The 19263-nt window shown below is 47.6% G+C and overlaps 1 protein-coding gene across 1 annotated transcript; it reads left to right on the forward strand.

Moving 5' to 3' along the window:
- Window positions 1–906: 906 nt before the first annotated feature.
- ctsz (cathepsin Z) lies at window positions 907–12586 on the forward strand. Its single transcript, XM_070895934.1, has 6 exons — window positions 907–1128; window positions 7641–7804; window positions 8408–8587; window positions 9348–9498; window positions 10493–10658; window positions 12205–12586. Exons 1-6 carry the CDS (start codon window positions 977–979, stop codon window positions 12319–12321), a joined length of 930 nt encoding a protein of 309 aa, XP_070752035.1. The 5' UTR covers window positions 907–976; the 3' UTR covers window positions 12322–12586.
- Window positions 12587–19263: the final 6677 nt, after the last annotated feature.

Here is a 19263-nt window from a genome sequence, read left to right on the forward strand (position 1 = left end):
TATGAGGGGGCTTAACAAGGTGGATGCAGAGAGGATGTTTCCACTGATGGGGGGAGACTAGAACTAGGGGGCATAATCCAGCACGAGCCGCTCCAAGTGTGTGATGACTTTGAGGTGGGCGACTGGGTGACGTCATCAGGATCCAGGTCGCTGTTTGGAGCATGGGCAGGAACATCGGCTGGACCCCGGTAAAGCAGAGGAGCATGGAAGATCATGGTGGACTTGAGATGAGTGATCAGGGCGGCGGAGTGATGAGGGATTGTGGCTGAGATGTGGTGGGTGATTGTGATAGAGGTTTGGCAAATGTTTGGTGCGGAGGTGCGGTGGGAGAACATGGCGGAGGTTCAGTGAATGTTTGGTGTGGAGTGGAGCACATAACCGACGTTGACACCCCAGTGCAGTACTGAGGGAGCGCTGTGTTATCAGAGGTGCCGTCTTTCAGATGAGACGTTAAACCGAAGCCCGATCTGCCCTCTCTAGTGGACATACAGGGTCCCATGGCACTATTCGAAGAAGAGCAGGGGAGTTCTCCCCAGTATCCTGGCCAATAGTTATCCCTCAACCAACATCACTACAACAGATTAGAGTATATGTTCATTCATCTCACTGCTCTGTGGGATCTTGCTGTGAGCAATGTGGCAGGCCACGTTTCGCTGTATCCCACATTACAACAATGACTACACTCCAAAAACGACTCCATTAACTGTAAAGCGATTTGAGACGTCCGGTGGTCGTGAAAGGCGCTATATAAATGTAAATGTCTTTTTATTACATTTCGAAAGTAAACCATTGGCTTTGAATCGCTTTGGGACGTCCTGATAAAGTGCTAAATGAGTCAGTACCCTGAATATGGAATTTGCATTGTCACTCTCACATGACATCGTGGGGGAGGGGGAATTAAGAATCAAATAATTTCCTCCTCCTCCCACGTACAAAAATCGCTCAGCATTTGTCTTTGGAACGGGCGGTGGAATTGATGCTCGCAGTGACCTCGCCGCCACTCTCTCTCACCATGTCTCGCTCGCTGGTCGCCCTGTGTCTCCTGAGCTGCGCCTCGGCCGCCCTGCACTTCAGGAGTGGCCAGCCCTGCCACAAACCTGTGCCCGGCAGAAAGTTTCAAGGAGTCAGGTAAGGAGAGCGAGGGGACATGGGCCAGAGATGGGGAGCAGCAGCCCAGGGAGCAAGTCTGCTGCAGGGATTTCAGCAGCCAGCCTTTCTGATCATGTGTCAGCACAATCCGGGCTGGGAGGGTAGATCAGCCAGTCTCCCCCACCCCCCGGACCCCCTGGGGAAAGAGCGAGGGTCCTGCCGCAATCTGACCCTTTCGTGGCCAGGTCCAACCTGATCGTTTAAAACAGAGCTTCTGCATTCAATACCGACACCGACTTCCTATACATGACTTCCTGTTTGTTTTGCTCGGATTTTTATTTTGTGAGTGGGGACATAGTTTCTGGATTTATAACCCACCAGAGCGAAGCCCCGAGTCTGGTGCTGGCTGCAGCCGGCGCCGGGCACAGCTCCTGCTTGTTCTGAGCTCTCCAGACTAGGAGCATACTTTATATGTGACGGGTTAGAGTTAGGTTGTCGGGTTTGTGCGAGACCGATTCCCTTTGCATTTGAACAGTGATTGCTCCCTCAAAAGTAACGATTGAACAGGAAGCTGTGATGGGTTAGTACCCGGGGGAGGAGGAAACAAAAACTTAGAAGGGTAAGGTCAGGGGATTTTTGAGGGGGATTGACCAGCACTGAATTGATTAAGGTCAGTGAGGATCCAGCACACTCTATCCTGACTGGCTTCATTTGGTTCCCCTCCTTCAGCTTCAGGGGCAGAGCCTATATTCTGCATTTGCTAACTTGCCCTACACCCCCCAATCTCCCATCTCCTTCAGAAGACACCTCCGAACATGACTATGATTGCCTCCCCAGAACATTCCTCCTGCTCCTATGAACATAAGGAGCAGGAGTAGGCCATTCGGCCCCTCGAGCCTGCTCCGCCATTCAGTAAGATCATGCTGATCTTCCACCTCCCCGCCCTATCCCCATATCTCTTGATTCCTTTAATATCCAAAAATCTAGATCCCTCTTGAACTCAACGACTGAGCCTTCACAGCCCTCTGAGGTAGAGAATACCAAAGATTTACCACCTTTTAAGTGAAGAATTTTCTCCTCATCTCAGTCCTAAATGGCCGACCCCTGATTCTGAGACTGCGACCCCTGGTTCTGTGCTCATGGTCCATCCACTTGGAGGTTTGACACTGCTAAAGGTGCTATAGAAATGCAGTGTTGCTGTTGTAAATGGAATGTAGATAATGGACTGAATAGGTGACTCACAGTGGGTCAGAGATGCAGATGAGGTAGCAGAGTGGTCAGTGCGGACAGCTTGGACTGGACAGATGAGTGAAGATAATAAAGATACTGGGTTGAATCAAAGTTAAACAAAGTGTTAAGGGACAAAAGGTTAGAATGGTTACCAGAAAGTTGTGTTTACATAGTGCCTTTAATGTAGAAGCTTCACAGATGAGAGAAATATACACCAAGCACAAAAGGGGGAGTTAGGAGAGGTAACTAAAGGAATGGTTGAATAGATGGGTTTGGTGAAGGTATGTGGTGTGCAAAGTGGTTTAGGGAGAGGGTTGCAGAGAGCAAGGGCTGAGACAGCTTTAATAAAGATATCTCGCCTCGCCCTCACTGCAAGTGCAGATAGGGATACAGAGGATGAGGTTGGCATGGAGTCAGTGAGAGAAACGTAAAACAAGGAAGGCATCTATGAGCTTACAAGAATACTACACTCCGCTTCCTGATCAATAAACGGGAAAGGAAGGCTTTAAAGTTGGAGAGTCTGCAGCTGAAACTCTCAACTATCCTATTGTTATCTCCAGACTCGACTATTCCATGACCCTCCTGGCCAGCCTCCTATCTTCTTGGACCCCCCATAAACTTCAGCTCATCCAAACTCTGTTGCCATTGTCTCTAACCTCCTCCTCTTTTTAAAATTCCCATATTGGTCTTCAAATTTCTGCAGGGTCTCACCCACCCTATCTCTGTAACCTCCTACAACCGTCACAGATCTCTGCGCTCCCCAACTTTGGCCTCTTGTGCATCCCCAATTCATTTGTTCCACATTGTTGGCCATGTCTTCAGCTGCCCAAGCCTTAAGCGCTGGAATTTCCTCTTCAAAATTCGCCTCTCTACCTCTCCCCATTTAAGACGCTCCTTAAAACCTACCTCTTTGACCAAGCTTTGGGGTCACATCTAATGTGTGGCTCGGCATCAATTTTTGTCAGATTACTGTCCTTGAGATGTTCGACTAGGTTAAAGACGCTATACAAAGGCAAGTTGTTGTTGTAGAATGAGCAGATAGGTCTCAGGTGCAATTGGATAAATATGTGGTAATATATTAGGAAAAAAACAAGGATTGAGAGTGTAAACTCAGTAGAAAGATGCTGAAGAACATGGATGAACTGAACGATCTAGGGGTTCAAATATATAACCATGAATAACGCAGATAAAATCATAAAGGAGGCCAGTGGCATTTTAGGTTTTATGAACAGGGACATAGAATGCTAGAGGAAAGGTAATGAATACATATATACAAGGCAATGGTCAGGCCAGAGTTCGAGCGCTATGTGCTGTTTGGGTGTCCTGTTAGAGAAAGGACATTAAAACAATAAAGTGTACAGCACGATGATGTCAGGGATGAGATTGGTTGCGAAGAAAACAGGAGAGCACGTATGATTATAGAGGTAAATCCCACAGGACAGTGAGTTGTTTACTTGGAACTGTGCACATTGAGGAAAGGTTAGAAACACCACCGAAAGGAACGAGAGAAGAGCCATGGGGATTGATGAGGTGGGGAGAGACTGTATGGGCGGAGTGGGAAGGCAGGTTTAGGCTTGCGCCGAGGATCCGCTCAGTAGTACTCTGCATGGACTGCCACACTTGTTCTTTGTTCCCGATCCTCAGCTTGGTTTGATGCAGTAATCGAGCCTGGATCACAAATGTGAATTTCCTCGGGGATTTTCCTATTCCACATCCGTAACGTCAGCAGAGACCACAACCAGTCAGCAAGAGAAGCCGTGTGGAAATTCACTCCCAAAGTTTCTGTAGCGTGAACGACACCCACTCCATTATTCAAATCTGATGACCAAATGAGCTGGTGTAAGAGGGGTCTGCAATTTTAATCTCCATATTGAATTCACTGCGATCTCTGGCCAAATCAAAAGAAAAGTCAGGTGTGAACACTGGGCTTGGAGACAGTTAGCTAAATGGAGAAGAAAAAGAGGGAAGCAACATTTGAGGTCATGAAGTTTTAGGTGGTGTGAGAGAGAAACTTGTGGTGAAAAAGACTATATATAATTTCTCACTAAAGGAGCAGAGAGCATCAGGAAAGGTCTGGCAGTTAGCAGCAAATCATTGTACAAATTGGGCAGTTCTCCATGTGTTTTCTCATTTCTTAATATTGTCCGACATCCTGTCTTGGAAGATCCAGATGAACGTTAGGAAGGCCCAATCCATCAACCTTTCCCTCACAAACTCTACCCTTGCTACTGATTCTACCCCCTTCGCGAGCCACTGTCCCAGGCTGAGTCAAACTGTCTGCAACCTTGGTGCTGTATTCGACCCCAAATTCTCTACCATCACAAAGACTGCCTACTTCCACCTCCATACCTCAGCACAACTGTTGCTGAAACCCTCATCCATGACCTTATCGCCGTCAGGCACAACTATTCCAATGATCTCCTGGCAGGACCCCCATCCGCCACCATCAGTAAACTTGGGCTGATGCAAAGCTCTACCGCCTGTATCTTAACTCGCACCGTTCCACTCACCCATTGGCCCCGTCCTTGCTGATCTACTTTGGCTCCCGGACTCTCAAAGCCACAAATTTAAAATTTGCGTTCTTGTGTTTGAATCTCTTCATGCAATCCCTCTTCCTTATCTCTGTAACCTTCTCCATCTCAGCCCTGAGATTGATAGATTTTGGACTCTAAGAGAATCAAAGGACATGGGGATCGGGCAGGAAAGTGGAATGGAGGTTGAAAGTCAGCCGTGATCTTATTGGATGGCAGAGCAGGCTTGAGGGGCCATACAGCTCCTATTTCTTGTGCAACCTACTCCCAAACTTTCTGATCTTCCAATTCTGGCCTCTTTTGATTGCCCCTCTCTCTTTACTTCACCATTGTTAGCCATGCCTTCAGTTGTTTAGACTAGGGGTTCTTAACCTTTTTACTTCTGAGGCCTCCCTCCAGTGTTATCCACAGCATCACCAAGGCCGCCTATTTCCACCTCTGTAACATCGCCCGTCTCCACCCCTGCCTCAGCTCATTCGCTACTGAAACCCTTATCCATGCCTTTGTTATCTCTAGACTTGACCATCCCAACGCTCTCCTGGCTGGCTGTCCACATTCTACCCTACGTAAACTAGAGGTGATCCAAAACTCAGCTGCCCATGTCCTAACTCGCACCAAGTCCCACTCACCCATCTCCCCTGTGCTCGCTGACCTATATTGCCGGTTAAGCAACATCTCAATTTCAAAATTCTCATCCTTGTTTTCATAGCATTTACAGCACAGGAAACAGGCTATTCGGCCCAACTGATCTATGGTGGTGTTTATCCTCCACACAAGCTTCATCCCACCCCATCAGCAAAACCTACATTCCTTTCTCCCTTATGTATTTATCCAGCTTCCCCTTAAATATATCTGTGCTATTCGCCTCAACTACTCCATATGGTAGCAAGTTCCATATTCTCATCTCTCTCTGGGTAAAGAAGTTTCTCCCGAATTCCTTATTGGATTTATTAGTGACTATCTTATAGTTATGGCCCCTTGTTTTAGATTCTTCCACAAGAACATTTCCTCTACATCCACCCTATGCAGTTCCAAATCTTGCCCCATTAATGGAGTTACAGATCACCATCAACTGGAAGTTTTAGATGGGTTTAAAAACAAGTAGACGGATCTATTCCAATATTGTCCATCAATAGCTGATAAATTAATGGAATCAATTATCAGGAGCAAGCTTAAGGTCAGTCCGTGTGATCATAAATAACAACTAATGCTGTTTGAGAAGGGCAGGAACCAGTCTCCTCGATTTATTTTGAGGAAGTGACATCCCATATGGATAATGTAAAACCATAAACTGTGGTTGACCTGAATTTCCAGTAAGCCGCTAATGTTGCATGCAATCGTCCCCTGCTAAACTTGAAAGTTGAGCAAATTTGATGCTAAACCAAGGCATGGGTAAGTATTCAGCTAATGGAATGGAATGGTAATGTAGTAGTTATGTTACTGGAATGGTAATTCAGATCCTGCATTAATAATTCAGAGAATACGAGTTACAATCCCTCCATGGTAGTTTGAAAATTTGAATTCAGTTTAAAAAAATCTGTAAATAAAAAGCTGGCATCAGTAAAAGTGACCATGAAGCTGTCGGATTGTCGTAAAAACCCAACTGGTTCACTTTTATCGTGTAGGGAAGGAAACCTCTTGGCCTTTATACTGCTCTCAGTAGTGACCCAGTAAGCCAATTGGTTCTATCAAACTGCTTCAAAGAAGGCCCACCACCACCAGCTAGGGATGGGCAATAAATGCCGGCCTTGTCAGCGATGCCAACAATAGGTAAAGGTACTTGTGAGAGGAGCGATGTCGGGATCCAGGGATTAGTGCTGGGGCCTCTATGGTTTCTAATCCACATTAATGTCTTGGAAAATATAACCTGGTCTAATTCACTGATACTGAATTAGGGGAAGTCAAGTAGAAGGAAGCAGCCAAGCTCTTACAAAAGGAATTGGATACTGCGCTCAGTTTCTGTTACTAAGATATAAGGGAAACATTCAAGCCCTTTTGGTAATGCAGAGAAGGCATCAAAGGATTGAGTTTGTGAAGAAAGATGGGAAAAACCAGTCAGTCCACTTTAGTCCTGAAAAGAGATGTACCCGAGAAGAGGAAGCGGATAAGATGTTCTTGGTTAGGTAAAGTAAATCTGGAGCAATCGCCTCTCCTGCAGTTTCCAAGGACCTCAATGGTGGAACTCTTTACCAATCATTGCTCTCTTCCTCGAACAAACTTTCAAGATTTAAAACCCAAGTTTGATGTCACCTAATCATTCATCCCTGATTTGACTCTCCTAGGTACAAAACAAGATAACACATAGCAAGTCAGTCAGCGTTCATGGGGAGGATAGACACTCAGATGTTTCGGGCTAGGCCCTTCTTCAGAACAGATCGATGAACAAGTACTTTAATAACTGGTATAAAAGGGAAATCGTGTTTGACAAATCTGTTAAGTTTTTTGAGGTTCTAACTAGCAGGGTAGGTAAGGGGGCACAGTGGATATAGTGTATTTGGATTTTCAAAACGCATTTGATAACAAGAAGTTGGATTGTTGACTTGAGAATCTATACCTGTCCAGCCTGTTCTCTGCTCCAGAGCACTATTTTCTAAACAACCGTTGGTCTCTTAAGATAATGTAGGAAATTCATTTATCTCCACTGATAATCCATTGTGGGAAAGATGGATCAACGCGTCTCTCAACAAAACTCCGTTTGTTACCATGTGTTTTCTAGTTTAATGCTGTTGGATAAAGCCAGACTCAGACACTCTTGAAATTCCTGTTGCTTCACATGTTCTTTCCCCCCAGGTCTTACCCACGACCCCATGAATACCTTCCCATTGCTGATTTGCCAAAGGCATGGGACTGGCGCAATGTGAATGGCACTAACTTCGTCAGCACCACCAGGAACCAACACATCCCCCAGTACTGCGGATCGTGCTGGGCCCACGGGAGCACCAGTGCTTTGGCAGGTACAATCTGATCTTCACTGAAATATCCTTCGAGGCTCCCTGGTGAACTGGGTAATATGCCAGAGGTACATTATGTGGCTCCTGTAGAACTGTAACCCAGCAAGAGTCAGTGCCACCAGGGCAGGAAGTAAGAAAACTAGAAACAGACTCCATATCCTGAAGCATTTGGGGGGCACAGTGCAGGGAAAGCTGTTAGTCCCAGTTAACAGTGAGAGAAAGCTAATGCAAGTTACATTTATGTATGGATCTAATGTAACCACACATCAAGAAGGACTGTTAGTATTATTACCCTCTGTGCCGTGTACCACCCCCTTGCGCACAAATCTTTGAAGGTAGCAGGACAAGTTTACAATTAGAGCTGGACCATTCAGGAGTAAAATCAGGAAACACTTTTCACACAAAGGGTAGTAGAATTCTGGAATGCTCTCCCTCACAGCCAGCAGACAGGGGACACTTTCACCCCACCAGTCTGTTAGATTAGAACCCAGAGCCAGAGGTGAAAGTCCAGTGTGATAACCTGATGCCAGCCCCCAGTCCCCGTGATGGCACCAGTTCTGCCACCCAGATTGAGGCTGTCTAACAAACAGTTCCTTTTCTTTTCAGATCGGATCAATATTAAGCGTAAAGGTGCCTGGCCATCCGCCTATCTGTCGGTGCAGAATGTCATTGACTGCGCGAATGCAGGCTCCTGTGAGGGTGGAGATCACTCCGGGGTGTGGGAATATGCAAATGTGCACGGCATTCCAGACGAGACTTGCAATAACTACCAGGCCAAGGACCAAGGTAAAGTTCTCACTGTGCTGTGTCCTTCACCCTGTATTACATTGATGGGAGTCTGGGGAGTGGTCCTGGAATACACTGGAATCTGGTCATTGGGGATTCCAATTTAAGGTACACTGATTAAAATGTATTAGTCTACGTCTAGCTGAAGCACTTACATAGAGTTAACAACACAGAAACACCCCATTCGGCCCAACTGGTCTGTGCTGGTGTTTATGCTCCACACGTGTCTCCTCCCACTACTCTTCATTTAACTCTATAAGCATAACACCATTTCTTTCTCCCTCATGCATTTATCTCGCTTCCCCTTAAATGCATCTAAGCTATTTGCCTCAACTACTCCATGTGATAGAGTTCCACATTCTAACTGGTCTCTAGTAAAGAAGCTGCTCTTAAATTTCCGATTGGATTTATTAGTGACGATCCTGCATTTAATTTTGGTCTTTTCCCACAAGTGGAGACATCTTCTCTACGTCTACCTGATCAAATCCTTTCACAATCTTCAAGAGCTCAATCAGGTCACCCCTCAGCTTTCTCTTTTCCAGAGAGCTTGTGTTTGGTTTGGCTGCTAGAGGTAATTCTAGGTTGTTAATCCATAGCGAAGCAGTAAAGATGCTTCATAGTTGCAATTAGTCATTTCTAGGTCTGGGAACAACCAACGTAAATGTATCAAACTGGCTTCACAGAGCAGCACAAACGAGCAGCATCTAAACGTTTGACCCCAGCTTTGACCCTTGCCCATGTTTCCTTGCCCCACCTTTAGGATGTTTGCCGTTTAATCAGTGCGGTACTTGCATGACCTTTAATGTCTGCCACGTGATCAAGAATTACACACTTTGGCAAGTCGGTGACTACGGCAGCGTCAGTGGCAGAGAGAAGATGATGGCGGAGATCTATGCCAACGGTCCAATCAGGTACAGCATTTCATCTGGTCCATCCCTTCCTGTATTATTCTTGTAGGGATGGCATAAAATGGGAGCCTCAATGAATGCATGAGCAGGTGTTGAGGAATTTTGAATACAACAATCGTTGGTCCACTTGTGGGAGTTGGAGCAAGGAGGATCCAACCAGGCATTTACACTCATTGTGAGTAGACAATGAGAGTGACCCGTCTTTGTGCGTGAGCACTGACATTGAAAGTTGGCAGGCTATTCAACCATAAGGGACTGCACCTGCGCCTTATCCTGTCCTCGCTCAATCTCCAACCACATGCAGGTTCCAGCGATTGGGAGGAAGAAACCATGTTGCGTCATATTTTTAACCCCCTCTCTAACCTAGGGGCACTGAGGCCACTAGTGCATTACCACTGCACTGGTTGCGATCACCTAACTCAGCACAGACCAGAGATGGGTCCTCCTCCACCTAGCTGACTACCAGAAGGAACCCGGACTCCTGAAAAAAAGAAAGATTTACTGAGCTTTTCACAATCTCAGTGTCCCAACGCACTTCACACCCAATGAAGTACTTCTGAAGTGTAGTCACTGTTGTAATGTAGGGAAACACGGCAGCCAATTTGCACACAGTAAGGTCTCCCAAACAACTGTGATAAATTACCAGATTATTTGGGTTTTTTGGTGATAGTTGAGGGATAAATGTTGGCCAGGCCATTGAGGAGAATAGTGTCCTGGGATCTTTTATATTCACCTGAGAGGGCAGATGGGGCCTCGGTTTAATGTCTCATCCGAAGAGCAGCACCTCCAAGAGCACTAAAGTGTCAGCACAAATGTGCTCAAGAGTTTGGAATCTGGCTTAAACCTAGAACCATTTGGCTCTGAGGCGAGAGTACACAAGGGCCTTGCAACCTGCTGCCCGGTATATGTATTGCTCTATCCTGTGCTTGTTTGAAAGTTGAGACTCCATCTCAGAGCTGGTTGCATTTGGTGAATGTTTTCATCTGATTCCTCGCAGTTGCGGCATTATGGCTACAGACAATCTGGACGCCTACACTGGAGGAGTGTATTCGGAGTACCACACAGACGCTTCCATAAACCATATTGTGTCAGTGGCAGGCTGGGGCGTAGACGAGAACGGAGTTGAATACTGGATTGTGCGCAACTCCTGGGGTGAACCATGGGTAAGTGCTGCTCAGATTCCTCATCATTCCCAGGCTGTTCGGCAGCTTTGAGCTTTGTTGGTTGGCTTGGACGGGGGAGGGAGGGGGAAAAAGGGGTATTTAAAGGATGTTCTTTGAGATTGGACATGAAGGAAAACTTCAGCTGTTTTATTCTGATTGAGGATAACTCACTGATATGTTTTACAATGTCTCTCATAGGTCAGTGGGGTACGGCTAAATCTACCAGCCCCAAGTCCAGGATGTGTAAAGTCGAGGGGCAAAACCTCTTCGACTTCATATGCGTATGACCTTCAAGTACCAGTATGTGGTGGCTCCAAGCCTCCTGTCATTGGCACCCTAACCCTAAACCACCTCATGTTTGTGCCTACTCCGCCATTCAATTAGATCATAGGCAGGCCTTCGGAATTGAGGAAGACTTGCTTCCACTCTAAAAGTGAGTTCTTAGGTGACTGAACAGTCCAATACGACAACCACAGTCCCTGTCCCAGGTGGGCCAGATAGTCGTTGAAGGAAGGGGCGGGTGGGACAGGTTTGCCGCACGCTCTTTCCGCTGCCTGCGCTTGATTTCTGCATGCTCTCAGCGACGAGGCTCGAGGTGCTCAGTGGCCTCCCGGATGCACTTCCTCCACTTAGGGTGGTCTTTGGCCAGGGACTCCCAGGTGTCAGTGGGGATGTTGCACTTTATCAGGGAGGCTTTGAGGGTGTCCTTGTAACATTTCCTCTGCCCACCTTTGGCTCATTTGCAGTGAGGAAATTCCGAGTAGAGTGCTTGCTTTGGGAGTCTTGTGTCAGGCATGCGGACAATGTGGTCCGCCCAGCGGAGCTGGTCGAGTGTGGTCAGTGCTCCAATTAAATCATGGTTGCTTTGTACCTCAACTCAATTTACAGTCTTTGCTCCATTGCCTAACAAAAATCTATCAATCTTGCTCTTGAAAATTTCAATTGTTCCCCAGCATCTGCAGCCTTTTGGGGAGGGAGTTCCAAAATTTTACTAACCTTGTTTGGAAAAAGTGCTTCTTGATTTCACTCCTGACTGGGCTAGCTCTTATTTTAAGATTATGCCCCCTTCTGCTGGATTCCTACACTGGAGGGAATAGCTTCTCTGTACCCAATCTGTTGAATCCTTATATCATTTTAAGCATCACAATCAGATCTCCCCCAACCTTTGAAACTCAAGGTAATACCAGCTAAGTTTATGCAACCTGTCCTCATAATTTAACCTTTTAACCCTCTTGCCAGTATGGATTTCTCAAGTCGCTTGGCTTAGAGACATTTGAGCACAGTGATGGATGTTCACATTGTATGAGCCTTCAGCTCATCATCACAAGCCGTCCCTCAGAATCGAGGAAGACTTGCTTCCACTCTTAAAATGAGTCCTTAGGTGGTTGTACAGCTATTAAAGAAATCACTGCCTCAGCCAAGCTGAAGATTAGGGAAGACCTCCCAAATCTTTGTAAATGTAACTCATTCAGGGAGGGCCTACACCCGACGAGCCTGGCGGCTGTGCTCGACCGTGACCACATTAATCTGTGGGTTACTGTTTCAGGGGGAAAGAGGTTGGCTACGAATTGTCACCAGTGCCTACAAAGGAGGACAAGGAAGCTTCTACAACCTAGCAATAGAGGATGACTGCGCCTACGGAGACCCCATCCTGCCGGTTTGACATGGCACAGACAGCAAGTCTACTCTTCATAGGAATGGAACTTTTAAAATACATATATATTTTTTAAGTGGTAATCAAAAATGTAAATCACAGGTATACAAATAATTTTACCTTGTGCTTCCGGACTGAGAGAGAACTGTATTGAGTGCAGTGATTTTTTTTTTAAACAAAGCTGGAACCTTGTAAAGGGAAACTGGTGAGTGAATGATATTTGGTCCAAAGAGGCTAAAGCCACAATATAAATTAAAATGCCCGTTAAAAATCACAGGATCCGTGTCCATCTCACTTTTATTTAAGCTCGATGCCTTGCAGAATAGACAAACTCTATGCCCACACAACACTTCCAGTTCACCAGAAGTGTTGTCGTGAAAAATCTCCGCTTGTAGTGCTATCTTGTATCACTTACTCACCAATAACCTGCTCACTGATGCTCAGTTTGGGTTCCACCTGGACCACTCGGCTCTAGACCTCATTATAGCCTTGGTCCAAACATGGACAAAAGAGCTGCATTCCAGAGGTGAGGTGAGAGTGACTACCCTTGAGATCAACATAGCATTCAACCGAGTGTGGCTACAAGGAGCCCTAGTAGAACTGAAGTCAATGGGAATCAGGGGGAAAACTCTCCACTGGCTGGAGTCATACCTAGCACAAAAAATGGTTGTGGTGATTGGAGGTCAATCATCCCAGCCCCATAACATCGCTGCAGTTCCTCAGGGCAGTGTCCTAGGCCCAACCATCTCCAGCTGCTTCATCAATGACCTTCCCTCCATCATAAGGACAGAGTGGAGATGTTCGCTGATAATTGAACAATGTTCAGTTCCATTCGCAATTCCTCAGATAATGTAGCACTCCTACATGCAAGCAGCAAGACCTGGACAACATTCAGGTTTGGGCTAATATGTGGCAAGTAACATTTGCATCTCACATGTGCAAGGTAATGGTGGTCTCCAACAAAGAGAGTCTAACCATCTCCCCTTGACATTGGACAGTGTTACCATTACAACCAACATAAGAAGCTTTCCGCACCTTGTTAAAAGTGTGATTACCTTCATTACTGAATCCTCTCTATTCATTGTTTTCAAAGTTCTGCTGATTTTAGGCGAAGTTAGGTTTTCAAGCAACTTCAATCAGTTCTTTGCACCTTGTTTAAGTGTAATTATCTCAGTCATCAGTTGCTTGAGCCCCAACAATAGCACACCTACTCTATACCAATTGCTGTAATATCGCATGTGCATTCCCTCTCTAAAAGTTGTGAATAGTCTTTCGTGTTTTTCTAATTTCAAACCAATAAACTGATTTATTATACATGAAGTATACGAATGAACAGTACGTGGTTTGACAGTAAAAATGGTCAACTTCCAATTCTTCTGGGATTATGAAAAATAACCTTACTGACTCTCTAAGTGTGGGCCCACATTCAAGTTAAGCCATTCCCAAGTGATACAGTTTGGTAGAGAATGAGGATGGACTGTATAAACTAAATTATATATTTTTAAACGGGGTGTAGGAACAGAGAGACTGGGGCTGTGATGTTCACAAATTGGTGAAGGTGGCAGGACATGTTGAGAAGGCTGTTAAAAAAAGCATATGGGATCCTTGGCTTTATGAATCGAGTTATGGACTGCAAAAAAAAAGAAGTTATGCTAAACCTTTATACAATACTGGTTAGGCCTCAGCTGGAGTAGTGTGTCCAATTCTGGGCACCACACTTTAGGAAGCATATCAAGGCCTTGGAGAGGGTTACTAGAATGAGACCAGAGATGAGGAACTTCAGTTATATGGAGACTAGAGAAGCTGGGGTTGTTTTCCTTAGAGCAGAGAAGGTTAAGAGGAGAATTGATAATGGTGTTCAAGATCATGAATGGTGATTAGCAATAGAACCAGAGGTGACATGAGGAAACAAAGGGTTATGGGGAGCGGGCAGGGAAGTGAAGCTGAGCCCAAGATCGGATCAGCCATGATCTTATTAAATGGCGGAGCAGGCTCGAGGGGCCAAATGGCCTACTCCTGCTCCGATTTCTTATGTTTTTATGTTTACACAGCGAGTTGTTGTGATCTGGAATGCACTGCCTGAAAGTGTGGTGGAAACAGATTCAAAAGTAACTTTCAAAAGGGATACTTGAAGGGGGAACATTTGCAGGGCTCTGGGGAAAGAGCGCACGATGGGCCAAATGGCCTCCTTCTGTACTTTATCATTCTATGACTATGAAAGCTAGCTGGTCTTTCTGTTTCTTGTTGTTAGAGCTCTTTTGCACACTCTGTCCGAGAGAGACACAAACTCCTCTGTCACCTGCCTTACTCTGTGCTCTTGGGGATTCGGCTTGCTGAGCTATCACGAGGGCTCCGAATCAGATGCACCTTTAGAATTGAGAGCAAACAACCTGCCTCTCATTTTAATTCACCCACATTAGCTAGTAATCAACACCAAATGAAAATAATTCTTGTTGATAGCCAAAACAGTTAACGTCAATGTTTGAACATTTCAATGGAATGTTTGCCTGGGGCTTTCCCACCGTTTCAAAGCCACAGAAAAGGAGTTTCGACACTGGCATGTCTCAGCTGGCACTCATTCTCGGGATAGCTAGTTAACACACACAGTTACCAAGGCTTGCTGCCCGGTTTCATTTCTGCTGGCTAAATGTTTGAGACAACTGGCTGATTTTAACATTACAGAATTATTGTACATTTAGAAATAAAATTCAGTCATTATTACAATTGTATAATACAACTGTTCTTATAAAACTGTGCATCGCTGACTCAATGTGAACAACACCAGGAGAGACCTAGCTTTTTTTTTTAAAAAAGAGGACCAAGGAAATTGTACTTACCTGTGACAGGCTATTTGATCACGGCAACCATTTTGTATTTTAAATCACATTTGGATGGGATTCACTCTATGATTAAAAAAATTATTTGGTGGCATTTTAATTAAAAATGGACATTTTTAATAACTCTAGAGGGTACATTGGCTATTGAAAGATTAAACATAACATCTGCTGATTTATAACAAGTAAAGGATGGGGATTTCCACAAGAATTATTTACCAGACACAATTTATATTTAGACAAAATCATGCCCCAGTTTCGCAGCTGTTGCTGCTCTCACCGGTCCTCTGTCCCGATCATTTGCCGCACTTCTGCCATGATCTCTCGCCTCTCTTCCGCCTCAACCATTCACCACGCCACCTTTGTACACTTTTGTTTATTAGTTATAAATAATATTGGAGATGGGGGGGTGGAAAGATTGTTTTTGTGCCATCGAATCGGATAACGCAGAGTCAGCATTCAGTGTACAGGCGCAGTGAGCATGAATGGGCAACAGGGCAAGGAGCTGGAGGGAGCCAGTGCTTCACTGTGAGAAACTAATCTGACCTTTTTTAGCCACGAAATTGAGAACAAAAAATGACACGCACATCAGTAGCTGTGATCTGAGGCTTACTTCAGGCAGAAGCCGCTGCCCTATGAATGAAGCAGCCCAGAGGGTGCATGGATAGGTTCCTCCCCTTTCATTCTAGAGGAGGTGGCATATGTACCTGCGTGCCAGTCAGTGGTGCTTAGGTGTCCTCCGAGACCGAAGTGTCACTGTACTGTATACTCACAGCGTGTACATGCACATGTGTATGTATCATTACATGTGTATGTATCATCATAGGCAGTCCTTCGAGTCGAGGATGACTTGCTTCCAAGCCAAAAAGTTCACAGGTGTTTCAATGAAGGACCGAATATTCCAGGTTCCGAACATCCTGAAGGGTGGAAGATGCCTGTGTGTGGATTTTTTTTTAACGTGTGGTGGCCATTGCACACCAGCCACCACACGGGCTTGACAGAGCTAGGTCTTGTTCCAGTGGCAAGGATTACCCAAGACGACTGGAGACCAGCTCTGCTGCACGGACCAAGTGCGCGCACATATCGCAGTGTGCGCTGGCCTGTGCTGCCCCTGGGCCCTCACCTATTCTGGTCCCAAACTCACGCCTCTCCTGAGCCCCGATCACGTCCCTCTACAATCTCTCGCCGCTCCGTCGCCCCGACCTCACCGCTCCTGCTGTAGCTGTCTATGTATACCGGGCCTTAATAACGTTAAACACTCAGCGGGTACAGCCCGCTGCACCCAGTCACACAAACCCGATTCTACTTACAGCGAAAGTCTTTTGGCCATCAACTTGAATGGACTAAAAGAGAAATGTCACTACTACGTGTCATGTACAACATGGCAGCGTCAAGCCATCCTCACGTGTCCAACAGAGCCAAGCCACTGCCTCTGTCACTGTGAGAGCTGCTGTATAACCGAAGGGACCGCCACAGCATACTCAACACTCGGCTCTGGGACAGGGGTCCGTGCCTGCGATAACCCACCCCGAGCTCTGACACAGGGGTCTGTGCCTGCGATAACCCACCCCGAGCTCTGATACAGGGGTCTGTGCCTGCACTAACCCACCCCGATCTCTGACACAGGGGTCTGTGCCTGTGATAACCCACCCCGAGCTCTGACACAGGGGTCTGTGCCTGCGATAACCCACCCCGAGCTCTGATACAGGGGTCTGTGCCTGCACTAACCCACTCCGAGCTCGGACACAGGGGTCTGTGCCTGCACTAACCCACCCCGAGCTCTGATACAGGGGTCTGTGCCTGTGATAACCCACCCCGAGCTCTGAGACAGGGGTCTGTGCCTGTGATAACCCACCCTGAGCTCTGACACAGGGGTCTGTGCCTGCACTAACCCACCCCGAGCTCTGACACAGGGGTCTGTGCCTGCACTAACCCACCCCGAGCTCGGACACAGGGGTCTGTGCCTGCACTAACCCACCCCGAGCTCTGATACAGGGGTCTGTGCCTGTGATAACCCACCCCGAGCTCTGAGACAGGGGTCTGTGCCTGTGATAACCCACCCTGAGCTCTGACACAGGGGTCTGTGCCTGCACTAACCCACCCCGAGCTCTGAGACAGGGGTCTGTGCCTGTGATAACCCACCCTGAGCTCTGACACAGGGGTCTGTGCCTGCACTAACCCACCCCGAGCTCTGATACAGGGGTCTGTGCCTGTGATAACCCACCCCGAGCTCTGACACAGAGGTCTGTGCCTGTGATAACCCACCCCGAGCTCTGACACAGGGGTCTGTGCCTGCACTAACCCACCCCGAGCTCTGATACAGGGGTCTGTGCCTGCACTAACCCACCCCGATCTCTGACACAGGGGTCTGTGCCTGTGATAACCCACCCCGAGCTCTGACACAGGGGTCTGTGCCTGCGATAACCCACCCCGAGCTCTGATACAGGGGTCTGTGCCTGCACTAACCCACCCCGAGCTCGGACACAGGGGTCTGTGCCTGCACTAACCCACCCCGAGCTCTGATACAGGAGTCTGTGCCTGCGATAACCAACCCCGAGCTCTGATACAGGGGTCTGTGCCTGCACTAACCCACCCCGAGCTCTGACACAGGGGTCTGTGCCTGCACTAACCCACTCTGAGCTCGGACACAGGGGTCTGTGCCTGCACTAACCCACCCCGAGCTCTGAGACAGGGGTCTGTGCCTGTGATAACCCACCCTGAGCTCTGACACAGGGGTCTGTGCCTGCACTAACCCACCCCGAGCTCTGACACAGGGGTCTGTGCCTGCACTAACCCACCCCGAGCTCGGACACAGGGGTCTGTGCCTGCACTAACCCACCCCGAGCTCTGACACAGGGGTCTGTGCCTGCACTAACCCACCCCGAGCTCTGAGACAGGGGTCTGTGCCTGTGATAACCCACCCTGAGCTCTGACACAGGGGTCTGTGCCTGCACTAACCCACCCCGAGCTCTGACACAGGGGTCTGTGCCTGCACTAACCCACCCCGAGCTCTGATACAGGGGTCTGTGCCTGTGATAACGCACCCCGAGCTCTGAGACAGGGGTCTGTGCCTGTGATAACCCACCCTGAGCTCTGACACAGGGGTCTGTGCCTGCACTAACCCACCCCGAGCTCTGACACAGGGGTCTGTGCCTGCACTAACCCACCCCGAGCTGTGATACAGGGGTCTGTGCCTGTGATAACCCACCCCGAGCTCTGACACAGGGGTCTGTGTCTGCACTAACCCACCCCGAGCTCTGACACAGGGGTCTGTGCCTGTGATAACCCACCCCGAGCTCTGATACAGAGGTCTGTGCCTGTGATAACCCACCCTGAGCTCTGACACAGGGGTCTGTGCCTGTGATAACCCGACCCGAACTCTGACACAGGGGTCTGTGCCTGTGATAACCCACCCCGAGCTCTGACACAGAGGTCTGTGCCTGCACTAACCCACCCCAAGCTCTGAACACACAGGGGTCTGTGCCTGCACTAACCCACCCCGAGCTCTGATACAGGGGTCTGTGCCTGCACTAACCCACCCCAAGCTCTGACACAGGGGTCTGTGCCTGTGATAACCCACCCCGAGCTCTGACACAGGGGTCTGTGCCTGCACTAACCCACCCCGAGCTCTGATACAGGGGTCTGTGCCTGTGATAACCCACCCCGAGCTCTGATACAGGGGTCTGTGCCTGTGATAACCCACCTTGAGCTTGGTGGCAGGGGTCTGTGCCTGTGATATCTCCACCCTGACGTCCTGATAGCTAATGCACCAACTGGGCTGAATAGAAGCCAAGAATGTCCTCACCAGAAGAGAAAGAAACTGTAGATCCTACAGAACAAGACCCAGTGCACCTCAAAAGTGATGCAGCATTATATAAATCCAGTATCATTAGAACCGATAGCCTTAATCGGCTCTACAGTAAATGCTGGGATAGTCTCTTCTCCTCACACTTCTCTTCCTTAACCTGGACAACAACTCTAGCAGTTGGGGGGGGCGGGGGTGCAGCTAGGGACACACGGAGCATCAGCTGTGTATTAGGAGCCCCACTCCTCGACTGTACAGGAATTAGAAACCGCAAGGGAACATTTAAAAAAAAACTATTTGGATGTCAAGTCA

Source organism: Pristiophorus japonicus, chromosome 12 (genome assembly GCF_044704955.1).
Source record: "Pristiophorus japonicus isolate sPriJap1 chromosome 12, sPriJap1.hap1, whole genome shotgun sequence".
Classification (NCBI taxonomy): domain Eukaryota; kingdom Metazoa; phylum Chordata; class Chondrichthyes; family Pristiophoridae; genus Pristiophorus; species Pristiophorus japonicus.

What these genes read in the sequence shown, in the direction of transcription:
- ctsz (XM_070895934.1), top strand. Translation starts at nt 977, where the DNA reads ATGCTCGCAGTGACCTCGCCGCCACTCTCTCTCACCATGTCTCGCTCG. An exon ending in GAGCACCAGTGCTTTGGCAG is followed by an intron (nt 7,805 to 8,407) that starts GTACAATCTGAT and finishes TTTTCTTTTCAG; the next exon opens with ATCGGATCAATATTAAGCGT. An exon ending in TATGCCAACGGTCCAATCAG is followed by an intron (nt 9,499 to 10,492) that starts GTACAGCATTTC and finishes GATTCCTCGCAG; the next exon opens with TTGCGGCATTATGGCTACAG.